Raw genomic sequence first — 22415 nt, forward strand, 5'->3', positions numbered from 1 at the left:
AGGGATTGCATCACATCAGAGACTTATTAGGCTCTGAGCTGACTTTTTAATGATCACATTATTACTGGCATGACCACGAGTAATTTAGCAAATCATTTTGTGCAGCATTGGCTTTAGAATACACAAAATGCATGTGATAGGTCAACTGGAGCTTCAATTCTTCATTTTCAGATGATTGCTGCACAACCAATGTTTACCCCACCCCAGTCCAACACCAGCACCTCCATCCACATCGTGACAACCAATGTTTAGTCATCAGGTACCATCCCATATTTGATAAACTACGTGACTGCCTTTGAAAGGTTTACATTGGAATCTATCCACGCCTATTTCATTTTGCACTTGGCTTGCTCTCATACAGTATATATAACCTGCAGAGTTGGTTTGGTTTGTTCTGCCATCCGGAACATTTCACTTCTGTGAGTTAGCTGTGAAAAATGCAAAACAAATTTCTAGCCACCTTTTTTGTTGTAGACAATGTTATTAAATGTCTCTGGGCGTGGGTCACCCAAATCATTTATGCAAGATGACTGACTTCACTCGTGGCAGTTAGAAATAGCAAAAGCAAGATTGCTCCAGTTACAAGGCTTTTCCCAAGTTACAACAAGGTGATTTCTGTTTCCTTTTTTCAAGACATGACACATCGTGGAACATTAGATGCACTATGCTTTTCAATACTGGAAAAGCTGTGTAAAATAACATGGATAGTCAAATCTGCCAAGCGAGAAAGAAAAACTGTGAAAGCTGGAAATGTATAGTGTATCTGTCAGCATCTGAACATACAAGTTAACAGCAGTAGGCCACTCTGTCCTTCAAGCCTGCCCCAATAAGCACTGCTTAAAAATTTTGGATGGCTGTTCTTTGCCGATTCTGATAACTACCTGAAATATTAACCTATCTTTTCTCTTCTTTTGCTTTTGGTCAGATGGTAAGACTAATTCTGTTTCCTAGAAATTTAGAATTATTGCAAGCAATGCAATATTTTAGCTTGGGCTAACTTGTACTTGGCAAAGATTTTTTGATTTGATTTATTATTGTCACATGCATTGGTATACAATGAAAAGTATTGTTTCTTGTGCACAATACAGGCAAAGCATACCGTTCATAGAGTACATTGGGGAGAAGGAAAGGAGAGGGTGCAGAATGTAGTGTTACAGTCGTAGCGAGGGTGTAGAGAAAGATCAACTTAATATAAGGTGGTCCATTCAAAGGTCTGATTGCAGAAGGGAAGAAGCTGTTCTTGAGTTGGTTGATACGTGACCTCAGACTTTTGTATCTTTTTCCCGATAGAAGAAGGTGGAAGAGAATATGTCCAGGGTGCATGGGGTTCATGATTATGCCAGCTGTTTTTCCGAAGCAGCGGGAAGTGTAGACAGAGTCAATGGATGGGAGGCTGGTTTGCATGATGGATTGGGCTAGCGAGGGTGTAGAGCAAGTGTTTTTCTGAAGCTATTTCAATCAAAAATGATCCACTTGAAGAAATGGTCTCTAGAGCATTATGTAGAGAAACCTGTGGAGTGGTGGTGAAGGTAACATGATCAAGCCTCCCCTCTTCTTGCAATCTACTTGTAAAAAGATAATTTTGCTAGTTGTCTGATCATTAAATTTTGGATGTGATACATGCTATAATATTAATGGCACCTTTTTAAAGTTTACTCCACTGGCAGCCTTTGGTACATGCCCTACTGCTCTTGATGGATGATAAACTTTGGGGATCTAAGTATTGCTCATATTTCCTCAGTCAATAATGGTATTGTGTTATTTCAGTCATCTTGTTATGATTTGATTTCAATGGACTGCTGAAGTCAGTTTGTCACAGAGATCAAAGCTGCCTCAGGTACTTGTATTAAAATAAAAGTGGTCATTCAGTTTAACTGCTTGTTTGAAATGATGCTTGTGCATAAGCTGGCCTTTCCAACATAATGATGCTTACTGGAAATACATTTCCATAGAGTAACAGAAATGATTTGCTTACTTGAAGCAATCAATTTTACCCAAAATTGGAGAACTAGATATCCAAGTTTCCTATTTGAGCTGGCCCCTTACTGAAGGTGCTCCTGAAACTATGCACAAGATTTCCTGTGGGTTTCAGGACCCTGCTGTTAGGTCAAATGGAGCTCAGAAACCTGCACTGTGTGGGAAATAGTTGCACCAGAGCACCCCTCCTCCCTGAGGCAAATTTGGAGACAGAGTTAGTGGTAAGATCAGGTGGTAGGGGTTCCCACTGCCTTCCCACCTCTCTCAAATTAAGTATAGGGCAGCAAGACTTACAGGCAGCCATCCTGCCTGGAGGCCAATTGAGGCCCTTAAAGGTGGTAGCGAATCACCATCCGGGGAGGCTGCCAAGTAAACTTTGTCCAATTTGCCTGTGGTCCTCTGGGGTGCAGTGGGTTGGGGAGACTGCTCTTGTTCTCAGCACATCAGGGCACGCAGAATCAAGATTTCAAGTGCCCACAGTAAGCCAACACTTTTCCCCCCGCCCCCCCACTCCACTTTGCCCTTGGTGTTGACCACCTCCCCAGTGGTTGATACTCACTCCCTGAGAATCCCATCCCATTCTACATGTCTCTGGAGGATCCATTGCTGATTCTCTGGGTAGGCAGGGTGGCACAGTGGTTAACACTGCTGCCTCACAGCACCAAGGACCCAGGTTCGATTCCCGTGTCTGTGCGGAGTCTGCATGTTTTCCCCGTGTCTACATGGGTTTCCCCCAGGTGCTCTGGATTCCTCCCACAGTCCGAAAGATGTGCGGTTCGTGCATTGGCCATGCCAAATTCTCCCTCAGTATACCCAAACAGGCGCGGGAGTGTGGCGACTAGGGGATTCTCACAGTAACTTAATTGCAGTATTAATGTAAACCTTCTTGTGACACTAATAAATGAACTTTAAAATTCCCTGTCACCACTTGGGGCTCTTGGAGATCAGGTCAACAGATTTCGTAACTGCTGACAGGTTCTCCTGCCACCGACAGGACGGGAGGGTTTAAACTAGTTTGGCAGCGGGGTGGGACTCAAAGCAGTAGGAGACAGAAGAGAAGGTTGAGGACAGCACGGAAGTTAAAGAGAGCACATTAAATAGTAAAGGCAGTGTCAGTAATCCTAGTACCGGACAGATCAAGCAAAAGCAGAGCAGAGAGCAAGAGAAGCAGAGAGCAAGAGAAGTCCAGATTAAACTGCATTTATTTCAATGCAAGAGGCTTGATGGGCAAGGCAGATAAATTCAGTGCATGAATGTTTTCGTGGGACTGGGATATTATAGTAATTACTGAAACATGGCTAAGGGAGGACGGGACTGACAGCTCAATGTTCCAGGGTACAGATGCTATAGGAAAGATAGAACAGTAGGTGAGAGAGGAGGGGGAGTTGCACTTTTGGTTTGGGATATATCTGAGGGTTCGGCCACTGAGTCTATATGGGTAGAATTGAGAAATAAGAAGGGGGAAATCATTTTGATAGGGTTGTATTATAGGCCCCTAAATAGTCAGCAGGAAATTGAGGAGCAAATATATAAGGAGATTACAGCTAGCTCCAAGAAAAATAGGGTGGTATAGTAGGGGATTTTAACTTTCCCAACATTGACTGGGACAGCCATAGTAGTAGAGGGTTGGATGGAGGGAAATTTGTTGAGTGTATTCAGCAGGAATTTCTCATTCAGTATGTGGATGGCCTGACTAGAGAGAGGGCAAAACTTGACCTCCTCTTGGGAAATAAGGAAGGGCAGGTGACAGAAGTGTTAGTGAGGGATCAGTTTGGGACCAGTGACCATAATTCTATTAGTTTTAAGATAGCTATGGAGAATGATAGGTCTGGCCCAAAAGTTAAGATTCTAAATTGGGGCATGGCCAATTTTGATGGTATCAGGCAGGAACTTTCAAAAGTTGACTGGGAGAGTCTGTGGGAAGGCGTAGGGACATCTGGTAAGTGGGAGGCTTTCAAAAGTGTGTTAATCAGGGTTCAGGGTAAGTACATTCCTCTTAGAGTGAAGGGCAAGGCTGGTAGAAGTAGGGAACCCTGGGTGACTCGGGGATATTGAGGCCCTGGTCAAGAAGAAGGAGGCATATGACATGCATAGGCAGCTGGGATCAAGTGAATCCCTTGAAGAGTATAGGGGTGTAGGAGAAGAGTTAAGAGAGAAATCAGGAGGGCAAAAAGGGACACAAGATTGTTTTGGCAGATAAGGCAAAGGAGAATCCAAAGAGCTTCTACAAATACATAAAAGCCAAAAGAGTAACTAGGGAGAGAGTAGGGCCTCTTAAGGATCAACAAGGTCATCTATGTGCGGATCCACAAGAGATGGATGAGATCCTAAATGAATATTTCTCATCAGGATTTACTGTTGAGAAAAGCATGGATGTGAGGGAACTTGGGGAAATAAATAGTGATGTCTTGAGGAGTGTACATATTACAGAGAAGGAGGTGCTGGAAGTCTTAAAGCGCATCAAGGTAGATAAATCCCCGGGACCTGATGAAGTAATCCCAGGACATTGTGGGAGGCTAGGGAGGAAATTGCGGGTTCCCTAGCAGAGATATTTGTATCATCGATAGTCATAGATGAGGTGCCTGAAGATTGGAGTGTGGCAAATGTTGTGCCTTTGTTTAAAAAGGGTTGCAAGGAAAAGCCTGGGAACTACAGGCCGGTGAGCCTCACATCTGTGGTGGATAAGTTGTTGGAAGGTATTTTGAGAGACAGGATCTACAGACATTTAGAGAGGCAAGGACTGATTAGGGACAGTCAGCAAGGCTTTGTGAGTGAAAAATCATGTCTCTCAAATTTGATTGAGTTTTTTTGAAGGGGTAACCAAGAAGGTAGATGAGGGCAGTGCAGTTGATGTTGTCTATATGGACTTTAGCAAGGCATTTGACAAGATACTGCATAGTAGGTTGTTGTACAAGGTTAAATCTCACAGGGTGCAGGGTGAGGGAGCTAAACGGATACAAAATTGGCTTGATGACAGAAGGCAGAGGGTGGTTGTAGAGAGTTGTTTTTCTAACTGGAGGCCTGTGACTAGCGGTGTGCCTCAGGGATCAGTGCTGGGTCCACTGTTATTTGTCATTTATATTAATGATTTGGATGAGAATATAGGAGACATGGTTAGTAAGTTTGCAGATGACACCAAGATTGGTGGCATAGTGGACAGTGAAGAAGGTTATCTCGGATTGCAAAGGGACCTTGATCAGTTGGGCCAGTGGGCTGACAAATGGTAGATGAAGTTTAATTTAGATAAATGCGAGGTGATGCATTTTGGTAGATTGAACCAGGGCAGGACTTACTCAGTTAATGGTAGGACATTGGGGAGAGTTACAGAACGAAGAGATCTCGGGATACAGGTTCATAGCTCCTTGAAAGTGGAGTCACAGGTGGACAGAGTGGTGAAGAAGGCATTCAGCATGCTTGGTTTCATTGGTCAGAACATTGAATACAGGAGTTGGGATGTCTTGTTGAAGTTGTACAAGACATTGGCAAGGCCACACTTGGAATACTGTGTACAGTTCTGGCCACCGTATTATAGAAAGGATGCTATTAAACTAGAAAGAGTGCAGAAGAGATTTACTAGGATGCTACCAGGACTTGATGGTTTGAGTTATAAGGAGAGGCTGGATAGGCCGAGACTTTTTTCTCTGGAGCGTAGAAGGCTGAGCGGTGATCTTGTAGAGGTCTATAAAATAATGAGGGGCATAGATCAGCTAGATAGTCAATATCTTTTCCCAAAAGTAGGGGAGTCTAAAACTAGAGGGCATGGGTTTAAGGTGAGAGGGGAGAGATACAGAAGTGTCCAGAGTGGCAATTTTTTCACACAGAGGGTGGTGAATGTCTGGAACAAGCTGCCAGAGGTAGTAGTAGAGGTGGGTACAATTTTGGCTTTTAAAAAGCATTTAGACAGTTACATGGGTAAAATGGGTATAGAGGGGAGGGATATGGGCCAAATGCAGGCAATTGGGACTAGCTTAGGGAGTAAAAAAAAGGACGACATAGACAAGTTGGGCCGAAGGGCCTGTTTCCATGCTGTAAACCTCTATGACTCTAAATTCCACCAACCGTGTGGGGAACCGTCGGTCAGCTGAGAATTTTCACAAATGACCCAAATCATGGCCAGAGGCAGGGCTTGCTATCCTACTAAGGACATGTTGTGCTTTTAAAGCTGGTGGGCCTATGGGAGGCTCTCCAGCACCAAAAAAGTGACAGGCTGCCTTTCATAGTAGCTGAGGTGGAAGGCATCCCAAGATGGAGGTGCTCCTCTTCAACTGTGTGAAATTTAAATTAGAAAATAATCTCAGTGGCTGGGATTGGGGGAGGGGATCCTGTGGCCTGCAGCTATAGTTGAAGCTGGAAAGGCATGTGCTCCCCCACCCTTCCCACTGTCAGTCACCAGCTACCCTCTTCCCCATTGCATCCAGGGTTCTGGAAGCTGACTGGATTCCAGCAATAGGTTTTAATTAAGCTTTTAAACAGTTGAATTGGTTCCAACAACACTCAAGAAGCTCAACACCTTCCAGAGCGAAGCAGTCCACTTGATCGGCACCCCATCCACCAACCTAGACATTCACTCCTTCCATCACTGATGCATAGTGGCAGCTGTACTATAAACAACATGCTCTGCAACAACTCACCAAGACTCATTCGATAACATCTTTCAAACTCACGACCTTTACCACCTAAGAGGACAAGGACAGCAAGCTACACAGCATCTTGAATTGGAACCATATCACCATTCCTTCACTGTAATTGGACCAAAATTCTGGAATTCCCTTCCACATGGACCACAGTGGTTCACAAAGCAGTTCACCACCACCTTCTCGAAGTATGGGCAATTAATGATGTCCTCGCCTGTGACACACCAATCCCATAAAATATTTTTTAAAAAACATCCATCTGTAGGCAGGTAGTCCTGCCAGACCCCAATCCTATTTCCAGGAAAATAACTTGGGGTGGCATGGAGACAGAGAACAGGCATGCCATCTGACGCCGCAAATTTTGACACCTTCCCACCTCATGCCCCTGTTCCCATAAGACCTAAAAATTAAGATCTTTGGGTTGTGCAGCTGGAGACAAATTGCTGTTCTACCACTGATATTCTAAACTGAAAGGTAAGCACAGAGCGTAGTTTATCTGTACCTCTTAAAGATCAGATATCTGAGTACTTCGTTCATACTTGTGAGTGTAAACCACCCTAATCCAGCAGAACCCAGACATCTCTTGTCAAATATAATCTGGCTACAGGAGTTGGCATACATAAGGGTGGAAAGTTTTAGAGTATCATAGCACAAAAATAGTTGAGTCCTGTAGTCCCTCAAAATGAATGTAATGAAAATAACAGGTTTGAGAAAACAGAAATAAGAATAGCTGGTCAAAGAATGAGGGGAAGTGAGGATTATTAGAGACTGCGTCACCCTCAGCTACCATCGTAATATTGGTCCAGATTTTGCAGTCAGCGGTGAAGTGACAGAACTTGTCTCTCACCTTGAAGAAAGCTGTCTATATGATCTAGCTATCTCTCTGGTGTGAATTTCCTTTTTCCTATATAGATTTGAATTTGGCGGCAAGTCGAGGGAATCTCCAGGATCCAGCAACAGTGATGCCATCAAGCAGGATGAGCAGCGAATCACATTGAAGAATTCTCTCGGGCAAACCAGGAAGTAAAAAGCCATGATTAGGCCATACACATTAGAAGCTGAAATATCAAACTTTTTTGAACAAATGAAATTTGAAATTCTTAGCAGCATGTAAAAATTTGGAATTACAAAAACATAAAGCTATGTTTCCAGAGTTGTCCTTCAGTAGTAGTTAAGACTGAAAGTTCTCATCAGTGTGGTGATTTCTATTGTAGTCTGCAAGGGTACAGCTTGTTCTACAGAGAAGTGCAGAATTACTGACAAAAACTTCTGAATTTAACAGTGCATGTGTGGATTCTGCAAATTGTGGTCAGTTTCAGAGGGGAAGCAATGGCAAACACTGACAATTACAACTTTCTCCCAGCATTCTGGGTGGCATGGTAGTCATGATGTGGAGATGCCGGCGTTGGACTGGGGTAAACACAGTAAGAAGTTTAACAACACCAGGTTAAAGTCCAACAGGTTTATTTGGTAGCAAAAGCCACACAAGCTTTCGAGGCTCTGAGCCCCTTCTTCAGGTGAGTGGGAATTCTGTTCACAAACAGAACTTATAAGACACAGACTCAATTTACATGAATAATGGTTGGAATGCGAATACTTACAACTAATCCAGTCTTTAAGAAACAAAACAATGGGAGTGGAGAGAGCATCAAGACAGGCTAAAAAGATGTGTATTGTCTCCAGACAAGACAGCCAGTGAAACTCTGCAGGTCCACGCAACTGTGGGAGTTACAAATAGTGTGACATAAATTCTGATTCTAGGATCGCATGATAAAGACTCAGGAGGAAAAAAGCAGAAATATTTATGTGAAATAGTGTGACATAAACCCAATATCCCGGTTGAGGCCGTCCTTGTGTGTGCGGAACCTGGCTATCAGTTTCTGCTCCGCGACTCTGCGCTGTCGTGTGTCGCGAAGGCCGCCTTGGAGAACGCTTACCCGAATATCAGAGGCCGAATGCCCGTGACCGCTGAAGTGCTCCCCAACAGGAAGAGAACAGTCTTGCCTGGTGATTGTCGAGCGGTGTTCATTCATCCGTTGTCGCAGCGTCTGCATGGTCTCCCCAATGTACCATGCCTCGGGACATCCTTTCTTGCAGCGTATCAGGTAGACAACGTTGGCCGAGTTGCAAGAGTATGTACCGTGTACCTGGTGGATGGTGTTCTCACGTGAGATGATGGCATCTGTGTCGATGATCCGGCACGTCTTGCAGAGGTTGCTGTGGCAGGGTTGTGTGGTGTCTTGGTCACTGTTCTCCTGAAGGCTGGGTAGTTTGCTGCGGACAATGGTCTGTTTGAGGTTGTGCGGTTGTTTGAAGGCAAGAAGTGGGGGTGTGGGGATGGCCTTGGCGAGATGTTCGTCTTCATCAATGACATGTTGAAGGCTCTGGAGGAGATGCCGTAGCTTCTCCGCTCCGGGGAAGTACTGGACAACGAAGGGTACTCTGTCCACTGTGTCCCGTGTTTGTCTTCTGAGGAGGTCGGTGCGGTTTTTCGCTGTGGCGCGTTGGAACTGTTGATCAATGAGTCTAGCGCCATATCCTGTTCTTATGAGGGCATCTTTCAGCGTCTGGAGGTGTCTGTTGCGATCCTCCTCATCCGAGCAGATCCTGTGTATACGGAGGGCTTGTCCGTAGGGGATGGCTTCTTTAACGTGTTTAGGGTGGAAGCTGGAGAAGTGGAGCATCGTGAGGTTATCCGTGGGCTTGCGGTACAGTGAGGTGCTGAGGTGACCGTCCTTAATGGAGATGCGCGTGTCCAAGAATGCAACCGATTCCGGAGAGTAGTCTATGGTGAGCCTGATGGTGGGATGGAACTTGTTGATGTCATCATAGAGTTGTTTCAGTGATTGTTCACCATGAGTCCAAAGGAAGAAAATGTCATCGATGTATCTAGTGTATAGCACCGGTTGAAGGTCTCGTGCGGTGAAGAAGTCTTGTTCGAACCTGTGCATGAAGATGTTGGCATATTGAGGTGCAAATTTGGTCCCCATGGCTGTTCCGTGTGTCTGGATGAAGAACTGGTTGTTGAAGGTGAAGATATTGTGGTCCAGGATGAAGCGGATGAGATGTAAAATTGCATCTGGAAACTGGCAGTTGTTGGCGCTGAGCACTGAGGCCGTTGCAGCAATGCCATCGTCATGGGGGATGCTGGTGTAGAGTGCTGAGACATCCATTGTGACGAGGAGCGCTCCTGGTTCAACTGCTCCATGTGTGCCGAGTTTCTGTAGGAAGTCCGTCGTGTCGCGACAAAAGCTGGGGGTTCTTTGTACAATGGGTTTCAGGATGCCCTCGACATAGCCGGAGAGGTTCTCGCACAGGGTCCCATTGCCCGATACGATGGGACGGCCGGGTGTGTTTGCCTTGTGTATCTTCGGGAGGCAGTAGAGATCTCCAACGCGGGGAGTACGTGGGATGAGAGCACGGAGGGTGTTCTGAAGGTCCGGATCAAAGGTCTTGATCAGAGTGTTGAGTTGACGGGTGTGTTCTTTGGTCGGATCTGCAGGTAACTGTCTGTAGTGTTCCTCGTTGTTGAGTTGTCGGTACACTTCTTTGCAGTAATCCGTTCTGTTCAGTATGACGATGGCCCCTCCTTTGTCTGCTGGTTTGATGACAATGTTGCGGTTGGTCTTGAGAGCGTGGATGGCATTACGTTGTGCTTGGGTGATGTTCGGGGCTGTCTTGTGAGTGCGGCTGATGAATTTGGTGTTGACGCACCTCCTGACGGCTTGGGCATACACAGTGGTTGGCACAGTGGTTGGCACTGCTGCCTCACAGCACCGGATTCAATTCCGGCCTTGGGTCACTGTCTGTAGGGAGTTTGTACATTCACCCTGTGTCTGCATGGGTTTCCTCTGGGTGCTCCGGTTTCCTCCTATAGTCCAAAGATGTGCGAGTAAGTTGATTGGCCATGCTAAATTTACCCTAGTGTCAGGGGATTAGCAAGGTAAATATGTGGGGTTACAAGAATATGGCCTGGGTCGGATTATGGTTGGCGCACACACAATGGGCCGAATGGCCTCCTCCTGCACTGTAGGGATTCTATGATTCTTCTATGATTGCTATTAAAAACCTGGGCCATTGTCAAACAGGTTTATTCAAATCATTTACATTGCATTGAATGTTGCAGTTGAAAACCTATATCTACAAGGTGGAAGGAATGTGAAGAGACACAAAAACCATGACATAACATCTGGCAGTGGCTCAGTATTGAAACTTTCTGGAATACTGTTTTGACTGAGCAGGGTGACAAGATAAGCACTACCATTGTCGCAGACTAAGCCAGATGCATCCCAGGCCTTACTTCTGGAATGTTACTCAACCACTTATGAAGGAAGCTGATAAATTTATGTGTGAAGTCTGACACTATATTCTCTTTCCTTAACGCCAGATGTTTTTGGTAGGAATTAGGGCATGCCTCCAAAATGTGGGAGGCAGTTACTTCAAAATAGGTTCTGAGTGCAGTTGACAGGTGCTAAACCTTCAACAACTTGGGATTATTTTCTTGAGCAAAATTTAACCTGAGGATGCTTTGGCGCATCATTGTCAAAAATCAGTGTCTCGCTTCTTGAATAGCTTCCTTAAACATTTGTCTGTGATAGCAAATAACCAGCACTGAAACCATCTGTTGTAAACTCTCTGCTACATGCTATTCTTTTATTTACAGCTGGATGCTACTGATGGTAAAGTACAATCTTTTGGCTATTCTACATTCTAGGAATTAAAATATTTAATAAACAATGATTCAGGTGAAAATCCTTTACATTTTTGCAAGAACCACAGTGATTTGGGGTGTGGAGAGAGGGAGTGTTGGGGTGGAAAAAAGAGAGAGGGGATAACTTGTGAGCTAGTACCAGAATAAAATGGCTGGATTGTTGGAAAAACCTAACTGGCTCTCTCATATTTCAGAAAAGAGAAGTTTACACCCTTATCTGGTCTGACTCTAGTTACATAATATGTAGTCCATCTAATTAGTACCCTCTGGAGTTACCCTCATTACCTTCTCTGCAGAACAAGGGAAGTGCAATACATGCAGTCTTGTCAACATCACCCACAAATAAACAATAACATTCTGTGAAGCACTATGAATCACTAAGAGGGGACCAAGTCACAGCAGTTGTATAACGTGTTTATTGATAGCACGTTAGAGGTAAATTTAACTTTTCAATATGATTTTGAACTTGATACGCTAAGAAAAAAAATAACGTTACACTACTTAAATGTTTCAGACAATAAAACATCTGAGGACATTGGAATTTAAACCATATGTGATATTCATCAAGCCACCATCACTTGAACGCCTCAGAGAAACCAGAAAGAATGCAAAAATCATTTCAAGCAAAGATGACAAAGGTTCTGCCAAACCATTCACGGTATGTTTTGCAGTTTATATAGACTGTAAAACTTTTTGTACTCAAAACTGTTTTGGATGAGTATAACATTTTAATTACTATTTATCTGTTTTGGGTAAATATGGGATAATGGAAATTATGCTGCTGTGGATATGTAGATCTCCCACTAAACAATGAATCCGTACTCTCAACGTAAAGAGTCTACATCAGTGAATGATTTTACATTTTTGAAGTTATCTTTATGATGTGTGTGGTTGGACTAGTAGCAGACTTATGGCCAGTCTACAGAGGAATGGTTCCCATTAGATTCTTAACAACCATCGTTCAGTGGGATGTCTGCTTGAGTTGTGCTAGAACATAATTTCCAGAAGTAAAAGCCATTTGTGTATCAATTTTCTAATGCTTCAGGGTTTCTTGGACAATAGAAAAATGTAAAATTCTCACTGGTGGAATATGAAACTACTTGAAACAAACAGACAGAATTGCATTCTGACTTATTTTAGATTAGCAAGGCAATAGATCTAGGATCTAATCTTTCTGGGGCTAAATATCTGGGGCAAATTCACAATGCACAGCATTATTAATGTGCAAATCAACCAGCACGTTTAGGGGAAGAAGACCTATGACATCATCTTCTTGAGAACAATTAGAAATGGGCAAGAAATGTTGGCCTTTCCACTGATGCCTATATCTTAGGAACAAATAAAATCCGTAAATTGCTGATCAATTTACAGTGCTCCATTGTTTGTTTTGCATTATAGCAGCTCACCCTCAACTTTTCGAGAGATTGAGTTGATTCGAATTATATTTGCTGGAGTTCAAAAGAATGAGAGGAATCTCATAGAAACCTGTAAAATTCTAATAGGACTGGACAGGGTAGATGCAGGAAGAATGTTCCCAATGGTAGTGGGGGTGGTGGGGGGCGGGGGGGGGGGGGGGGGGGGGGTTGTCCAGAACCAGGGGCCATCGTCTGAAGATGTGGGAGAATTTCTTCATCCAGAGGTTGGTAAGTCTGATGAATTTTCTGCCACAGAAAACAGTTGAGGCCAAAACATTGCATGTTTTCAAGGAGGAGTTTGATAAAGTTCTTGGGGCAACATGGGTCAAAGGAAATGAGGGGAAGGCAGGATCAGGCTATTTTGGTGGATGATTGGCCGTGATCATAATGAATAACTGAGTAGGCTCGAAGGGCCAAATGGCCTACTCCTGCTCCTATTTTCTATTTTCCTCCATTACTTTTAAGAACCTGGTGGATTTACATATTAATTGCCCATTAAACTTCCCGCAGAAAGTTAGAGCTATTGTAGAAGAGCTTAAAGTACCCTTTAAACTTTGTGATAATTAATATAATGTCAATCAACCTCGAGCTCAAAAAAAAGCCAATTGAATCTCATTCCAACACGTATTAAATTATTTTTGGAGATTTTTAGTATCAATTTTTTTTCTAACTTTTCCTCTTTCTCTTTCCTCTCCCACTTAGTTAGACTCTAATTCACCTTATTTCCTTCTCCATCATTTCTCTGCATTTTTCTTAATCCCAAATCTCAGTGGTTAAGGAAATGAACTGTTGTTTCTGTTCACTAAGTCCCAGATTTCCCCATTGCCTCCATTTGGATGTTTTCAGCTCATAATTCCAGGAATTTATAGTGTAAATTATATTTGAGCAGAACTGTGCAGGAAAATATCTAACCAATGGCTCATGTTGCTGTTCCAGTAAGATTTGATACACAAATTTCATACCAGAAAGTGGATCCTGCATTAAACACCAGAATTCAGAAGCTGATTAGCCTACACCTATATCCCTATTTGGATTGAGGGCGCAATTTTCCTATTTAAGAAAAAAATTCTAAATGTGGTCTCCAGAGGGAAATGCGGTGCAGTTCCAGCTGGGAGGGACATTGGGATCCCGATCGCAATTCACCCACACTTAAACATTCTTTTGGAGGTGGGGGTGATTTGTGCGAAGTGATTTGAACGAGAACGGGACCAAAGGATACCAGCAAGATAGCCTCCTCAGAGATCAGGGTGCCTTTTTTAAAGTAATGTTGAAGGTCTTCTCCCCCACTCTTGACCACAGAGGGGCAATGCACCCCCCATCACTAAATGCCCAAGTCACCCCGACCCCCAACCACACATCCTTGTCAGTATGTCACTCCCACCCCAAATCACCAGCATCAGGCCTCCATGCCCCCTTTCACCTCCCACCACCCAGTAAGCAATACCCCACTGTGGAGTCGATTAAGACCCCACGCCTTTCAGTCACCTTCTTCAGGCCCCACTCCCCGGCAATGCCAAGTTGGCATGTCCATGTCAGCAGTGCCAGGGCACCAAGGGGCAGTGCGTGGGCTCTTTCCAGCCATGCCCTTAACCACCCAGGGGCTTTAATGGGTTCCAAAACCCTCCCCCATCATGGTTATGACATCTGGTCTCCATTCAAGTTGCATCAGTGGGGGTGAGAATTGAAGGGGCCTTGAATTCAGCTTAAACCAAATCTGAATATGTTAATGAAAATTAAAATATGCTAATTTAGTTCCTAACCTCCTTAGGCATGATCCAGATTATGTTGCCGGCCGGAGGTGGGGGGATCGCAAACTGAGTTCTCACCAGTGCAAATCGTATTATGGCCCTCTTTTAAGAGTCTGCCCCAAATTTTTTTCATTGCAGAAGATGCGTTTTCTTCTGCTTTCATGGGATGTGAGCATCATTGACAAGGTGATTTACATCAACAGTATGTTAGGAAGGGCAAAATGTCTTGGAAGTGGGAGGTTACTTTTCCTACTGTAATTTTACCAGCAGTATGATAAACTATTTCCAAAAAGTTTGAATAATTGAATATGTTACATTTCCTCTGAGGCACAGAATCAAACCCAATCGACATTAATGGGACAAAAATCATTTCTTGTAGGCAAAGGACCATTGTCTAATTGATGTAATAGTTTGGCACTCACTGGCACTAAATTAGCAGTCTCAATCAGGAAGATCACAAAGGTGGTCAATATGTGAAATGAACACATCATAATGGGTACATTCAAGAATGTTCCTCAGAACATGGCATTGAAGAGTGTTGTCTGAAATTACAGATAGGATTTCTATTCCATCTGTATATATTAAATGATTGGTAATGAATCTGGCCTGAAGAATATTCATAAAGCTCTCTTTGTAAAACCCACATTTCGACTTGCAAGCCATATTAGTATTTTTAAGTTTTCTAATGTCTATTTTTGTTATCTTTCTATTTTCTACACCTTGTCTTGACTTCCAGAGTTAGGTGGTTCTCTTGTGATCAAATATGATGAAATTTTAATACTTGTGTTCTATATCGCTACCCTTTCAACAATTTAGTGAACTGGCCTTTTCTGTACTTTAAACCTGAAAGTGCACTGACAATGACAGTTTATTTTTATTCCAAATGAGCAGACCTCACATGACTTTCTTATGGTGAGACCAATTGCATAATCTTTTATAACTGTAAGGATGCTTATACTGTGTAGGAAAAATGTCAAGGCCACTTACAGCAATTGAGTAAGTCCAGTTGCAGTGCTGTCTTTGGATTTTTGCAAGTGTTTTCAGGATTGAACATAGTCTGTTCGTTATTCAGGGAAAATTGTAAGTTTATCTACTTCCCAATCTATCTCCATTTCTGTGTACTTCCTGATCTTATGCTCTATCATTTGTTGAAAATTGCACATATGCGGATATCAGATGATGATAGGAATGTGTTCAGCAGTGGTACCTTTCTTCATTTTCTCCCTTCATTTAAATGGTTGACTGACGGTATTTGATTTATATGAAAAAAGGCATCACAGTGGTGCCCTTGGAAAAGCAGCCCCAGGATTATCACATAGGATGGGATAGGAAAATAATTTATCATCTGCTTTCAGACTTCAGTATCAATTTCACCATACATTAGCTAAGCAACATGGTGAGTGAAGAAATTTTAATTTCCTGGATGACGAGATCATTTTCAGACTTGTTCACAGACCAGATAAGGTGCCTTTAAGATAAACAAGTTATATCATTTTATGTACCACAGTTTAGTATTTCATTCATTAGTAGAATGAAATTAGTATTTCATTCATTTGCCTTTGGCAAAATAGTGATTGGAATTAAGAAAATGCTGCTATCCTGTTGAAGAAAATGGACAGTTCCAACCAGAAGCAACAGGTCGAACATACCATTCCTTGGTATCTCTTGACATAGATGTTGCTCTATTAATTTGTTCTTTGATTAAAAACCATTGCTGACTGCTTAAAAAAATAAACTGTCAGTAACCAATGTTTAAAATACATGTACAACACCCACACACAGGCAGGGTTTATAGTAACAGCTTTCTCGTGACACAGGAAATCAGCAGAAATAATCATTCAAGAATTTTTGGATATTATCCAGTTTTTATAAACCTTTCAGTGTTGTAACACATTTCTGGCTACCAATAGGCTTGACCAGTTATGCAAGCAGAGGGGGGAAAAATGTGAAAATACACTTTTGATGTTAACACCTGGAGTTGTGGGTAAAGATAATGTAAATCTGTCTACAGAGATTTGGGATCCCAGGTTATTAAGTAAAAGATTTTACTTGCATTGTACAAACAAGAAATAGAATAAGTACCATGGTTCTTGCAGGTTTGCAGCATGCAAACAATACACTATATTCCTCATTTTTGTGTTGTTCCATGTTTGTGTTGTGATGATATGGAAAAGAGAGAACTCGTACTGAGATGCTTCCAACATAATTTTATGTATTTGGACCTTGTCCCTCTCTCGTCTATTCATCACACATTCCAATACCAGGCGGAGTGTAACATTGTTAGTGATCATGAATTCCTGATATTGGTATAATTTTTGTTACTGAATTGCTTGTCACGTGGTGAGTGGCCATCAATCATAGTCTTCAGATGAAGCAAGATTAGAGGGCAAGGGTTGATTGAATCAGATCATGCAAATGTGTGATTTTTAATTAGATTTTTAAAAATACACTTTTTATTCATTCTATGAAATATGGACATCATTGACAAGGCCATTTATGTCCTTCAGAAGATGGTGGTGAGCCACATTCTTGAACTAGTGCAGTCAGTGTTTACATGGGTACATCCACCATAGTAATTAGGTGAAGAGTTCCGGGATTTTTACATAGGATATACGGTACAGAAATGGGCTATTTATTCAGTGCCAGCATTTATACTCTACGCGCATCTCCATCCATCTTTTCTCATCTAAATCTATCATTGGAACCCTCTATTCCATTCACATAAATTGATTGGTCTATGATTCCTGGACAAGTTCTGTCCATTTCTTAAATGTAGGAATTACATTCTTAGGCACTACACCTTTTTCTAATGAAGTACTAAGTATGTGTCGTAATGCCTCTGCTATCTCTTCCCTAGATCTTTTTAAAATGTGTGGATGCAATCTATCCACACCAGGATCTTTATCCTCTTTGAATTTAATTAGTTTATTCAATACATCCTCTTATTGTAAATGTATTTATCTCATCTTTCAATGTTATGTTTTACTGTTCTGCCTCCCTGGTAAATACCAAAGCAAAATAATTATTTAATACTTCTGCCATTTCTCTTCTATTATCTGTTGTATTATCCTGTCCATTCTTTAATGACCCTATTCCCATCACAGCTTTTCTTCTTTATTGATATAGCTGTTAAATATTTTACTTTAATGTTTTAATTTGCTTGATAATTTAATTTCATAGTTCTTCTTTGCTTTCTTAATTGCTTATTTTACTTCTCTCCTAATCTCTTATCATACACTCTGTTGCAGTATATGTACTTAACGTATGCCTCTTTCCTAAGCCTTAATTTTTCCAATTCTTTATTCATCTGTTTGTTTTGTTCTCTCCTCTTCACAGGATATATTTTTCTTGCACTCTGTTGAACACCATTTGAAATGTGTTATTCTGCATCATGGTTTGCCAATATTATTGCCCATGTTATTTTCGAGAGTTTAATTCTCAGCCCTCAACCAGTTTTTCTCCAACCTATTAACCTGTTTTTGGCATACTTATGTCCTTTGCTATCATCATCTTAAAGTGCATTATATCATGGTTACTCTTGCCTTGATGTTCTCCTATTTCTACTTATCTGCTCTGATTTATTCCACATTTTTAGATCCAATAACGAATCCAATAACATGCTTCTATTTTTTATCCATTTACGGAAAATGAGCATCGCTGGCTAGGCCAGCATTTATTGCACCCCTAGGTGCCCTTCAAAGGTTGGTGATGAGCTGCCTTCTTGAACAACTGCAGTCCATGAGGTGTAGGTACACCCACAATGCTGTTAGGGAGGGAATTCCAGGATTTTGATCCAGCGACAGGGATATATTTCCAAGTCAGGATAGTGAATGACTTGGAGGGGAACTTTCAGATGCTGGTGATCACAGGTCTCTGCTGCTCTTGTCCTTCCAGATGGTGATGGTCATGGAGAGGAAGGGTGTGAGGGGAGAGAAAGAATGGGGGATAAGAAAGTGTGAGGAGGAACGAGGAGTGTGTGGGCAGGAAGAAGGGGACAGAGTATTTGAGAGGGGAGAGGCAGAGTGTTTTGGGGGCGGTGGAGAGAGACGGTGGAGGTGGAAATTTTCCCATCCCGCCTGTCACAGAAATCGTAGCATTGTGTTTTGCAGGGGAAAGAGGGATACAATGTTTTTGGGGGGGGAGAGGGAGATGTTTCTTGGGGGGGGGGGGGGGCACAGGAAGACAGTGTCGGAGGGGGAAGAGGGTTGAGATTGTTGGCAAATATGCTGAATGGACTGCAGAGCCAATTTATACCATATGTTAGTTGCATCTTTCAGGGGGGTGCACCTGAACCAGAGGGGCACCAATATCCTAGGAGGGAAATTTGTTACGGCTCTTCAGGGGGCTTTAAACTAATTTGTCAGGGGAGTGGGAAAAGGAGTTGTAGTCCAGAAGTCGGTGAGGGTGGTGAGGTATTGGGGAAGGTATCAAGGTCAAGGGTGGGTACCGGTAGACAGGAAGGTGGGTTGAAGTGTGTCTACTTCAATGCAAGGAGCATCCGGAACAAGGTAGATGAACTTGGGGCGTGGATTGGTACTTGGGACTACGATGTTGTGGCCATTACGGAGACGTGGGTAGAACAAGGACAGGAATGGTTGTTGGACGTTCCGGGGTATAGATGTTTCACTCAGTGTGGGGAAGCTGGTAAAAGAGGTGGAGGAGTGGCATTGTTAATCAAGGATAGTTTAACGGCTGCGGAAAGGCACTTCGAGGGGGATCTGCACACTGAGGTAATATGGGCTGAGGTTAGAAATAGGAAAGGAGCGGTCACGTTGTTAGGAGTTTACTATAGGCCCCCAAATAGTAATAGAGATGTGGAGGAAGAAATTGCTAAGCAGATTATGGATATGTGTGGGGGTCACAGGGTAGTTGTCATGGGGAACTTTAACTTTCCAAATATTGATTGGAACTTTTGTAGGTCAAATAGTTCGAATGGGGCAGTTTTTGTGCAGTGTGTGCAGGAGGGTTTCCTGACACAATATGTGGATAGGCCGACAAGAGGTGAGGCCACATTGGATTTGATACTGGGAAATGAACCGGGCCAAGTGTTAGATTTGGTTGTGGGAGAGCACTTTGGAGATAGTGACCACAATTCGGTGTCTTTTGTTATTGCAATGGAGAGGGATAGGGCCGTACGGCAGGGCAAGGTTTACAATTGGGAGAGAGGTAATTATGATGCGATTAGGCAAGAATTAGGGGGCATAAGTTGGGAACAGAAACTGTCAAAGAAAGGAACTAATGAAAAGTGGAACTTTTTCAAGGAACAAATACTGGATGTCCTTGATAGGTATGTCCCTGTAAGGCAGGGAGGAAATGGCCGAGTGAGGGAACCATGGTTCATGAAAGAGGTGGAATGTCTTGTGAAAAGGAAGAGGGAAGCTTATGTAGGGATGAGGAAACAAGGTTCAGATGGCTCGATTGGGGGTTACAAGTTAGCAAGGAATGAGCTGAAAAAGGGGCTTAGGAGAGCTAGGAGGGGACATGAGAAGTCCTTGGCGGGTCGGATCAAGGAAAACCCCAAGGCTACTCTTATGTGAGGAATAAAAGAATGACCAGGGTGAGGTTAGGGCCGGTCAAGGACAGTAGTGGGAACTTGTGTATGGAGTCAGTAGAGATAGGCGAGGTGATGAATGAATACTTTTCTTCAGTGTTCACCAAGGAGAGGGGCCATGTTTTTGAGGAAGAGAAGGTGTTACAGGCTAATAGGCTGGAGGAAATAGATGTTCGGAGGGAGGATGTCCTGGCAGTTTTGAATAAACTGAAGGTCGATAAGTCCCCTGGGCCTGATGAAATGTATCCTAGGATTCTTTGGGAGGCAAGGGATGAGATTGCAGAGCCTTTGGCTTTGATCTTTGGGTCTTCGCTGTCCACGGGGATGGTGCCAGAGGACTGGAGAATGGCGAATGTTGTTCCTCTGTTTAAGAAAGGGAATAGAAATGACCCTGGTAATTATAGACCGGTTAGTTTTACTTCGGTGGTTGGTAAATTGATGGAAAAGGTCCTTAGAGATGGGATTTGCGACCATTTAGAAAGATGCGGATTAATCCGGGATAGTCAGCACGGATTCGTGAAGGGCAAGTCGTGCCTCACAAATTTGATAGAATTTTTTGAGGAGGTAACTAAGTGTGTTGATGAAGGTAGGGCAGTTGATATCATATACATGGACTTTAGTAAGGTGTTTGATAAGGTCCCCCATGGTCGGCTTATGATGAAAGTGAGGAGGTGTGGGATAGAGGGAAAGTTGGCCGATTGGATAGGTAACTGGCTGTCTGATCGAAGACAGAGGGTGGTGGTGGATGGAAAATTTTCGGATTGGAGGCAGGTTGCTAGCGGAGTGCCGCAGGGATCAGTGCTTGGTCCTCTGCTCTTTGTGATTTTTATTAATGACTTAGAGGAGGGGGCTGAAGGGTGGATCAGTAAATTTGCTGATGACACCAAGATTGGTGGAGTAGTGGATGAGGTGGAGGGCTGTTGTAGGCTGCAAAGAGACATTGATAGGATGCAAAGCTGGGCTGAAAAATGGCAAATGGAGTTTAAACCTGATAAATGTGAGGTGATTCATTTTGGTAGGACTAATTTAAATGTGGATTACAGGGTCAAAGGTAGGGTTCTGACGACTGTGGAGGAACAGAGAGATCTTGGGGTTCATATCCACAGATCTCTAAAGCTTGCCAGTCAAGTGGATAGAGCTATGAAGAAGGCCTATAGTGTGTTACCTTTTAGGGGGTTGGAGTTTAAGAGCCGTGGGATTATGCTGCAACTGTACAGGACCTTGGTGAGACCACATTTGGAATATTGTGTGCAGTTCTGGTCACCTCACTATAAGAAGGATGTGGAAGCGCTGGAAAGAGTGCAGAGGAGATTTACCAGGAAGCTGCCTGATTTGGAGGGTAGGTCTTATGAGGAAAGGTTGAGGGAGCTAGGGCTGTTCTCTCTGGAGCGGAGGAGGCTGAGGGGAGACTTAATAGAGGTTTATAAAATGATGAAGGGGATAGAGTGAACGTTCAAAGACTATTTCCTCGGGTGGATGGAGCTATTACAAGGGGGCATAACTATAGGGTTCGTGGTGGGAGATACAGGAAGGATATCAGAGGTAGGTTCTTTACGCAGAGAGTGGTTGGGGTGTGGAATGGACTGCCTGCAGTGATAGTGGAGTCAAACACTTTAGGAACATTTAAGCGGTTATTGGATAGGCACATGGAGCACACCAGGATGATAGGGAGTGGGATAGCTTGATCTTGGTTTCAGATAAAGCTCGGCACAACATCATGGGCCGAAGGGCCTGTTCTGTGCTGTACTGTTCTATCTTTCATTTCATGTATGTGTAGTTAATAATTGAAGCAATTTTCCTGTTAACGTGTGTTTATAATGTTGATTATAGATGTAGAATATAGGTGGCTAGCCAAGATAGTGTTTGCTTTGTTTGACTCTTGTATATTAAAATTTATTTTGTTTTAAACTGTCGAATTTTTGTGGCTTCATTCTTTCAGTAAATAACTGGGATTTCGAATTTCTTTCTTTTGAAAAGAAGGTACTGGTCTCAACTGAGATCATAACATTGGGGGAGCTCTGTAGGATTTTGAATCATGATGTGGAAATGCCGGCGTTGGACTGGGGTAAACACAGTAAGGAGTCTAACAACACCAGGTTCAGGTCCAACAGGTTTATTTGGTAGCAAACGCCACTAGCTTTCGGAGCGCTGCTCCTTCGTCAGATGGAGTGGAAATCTGCAGATTTCCACTCCATCTGACGAAGGAGCAGCGCTCCGAAAGCTTGTGGTGTTTGCTACCAAATAAACCTGTTGGACTTGAACCTGGTGTTGTTAGACGCCTTACTGGATTTTGAATCCACAGGTGGATATGGATCCTGGGATTTTCTAAATTTGTTTAGACTGACTGGATTTTCCAATGAGTTTCATTAACTGCTTGAA

At 43.0% G+C, this 22415-nt stretch overlaps 1 protein-coding gene across 5 annotated transcripts in view; it reads left to right on the top strand.

The window, feature by feature from the left end:
- The window catches only part of mpp7a (MAGUK p55 scaffold protein 7a), a 449393-nt gene that overhangs the window by 424531 nt on the left and 2447 nt on the right, over positions 1-22415 (top strand). For all 5 annotated transcript variants that reach the window (XM_078233768.1, XM_078233807.1, XM_078233798.1 and 2 more), the window contains one exon: positions 11837-11980. In XM_078233768.1, coding sequence (XP_078089894.1) covers positions 11837-11980 — 144 coding nt within the window. The remainder of the gene's footprint in view (positions 1-11836; positions 11981-22415) is intronic.

The sequence above is a fragment of the Mustelus asterias genome, chromosome 2 (genome assembly GCF_964213995.1).
Source record: "Mustelus asterias chromosome 2, sMusAst1.hap1.1, whole genome shotgun sequence".
Classification (NCBI taxonomy): Eukaryota; Metazoa; Chordata; class Chondrichthyes; order Carcharhiniformes; family Triakidae; genus Mustelus; species Mustelus asterias.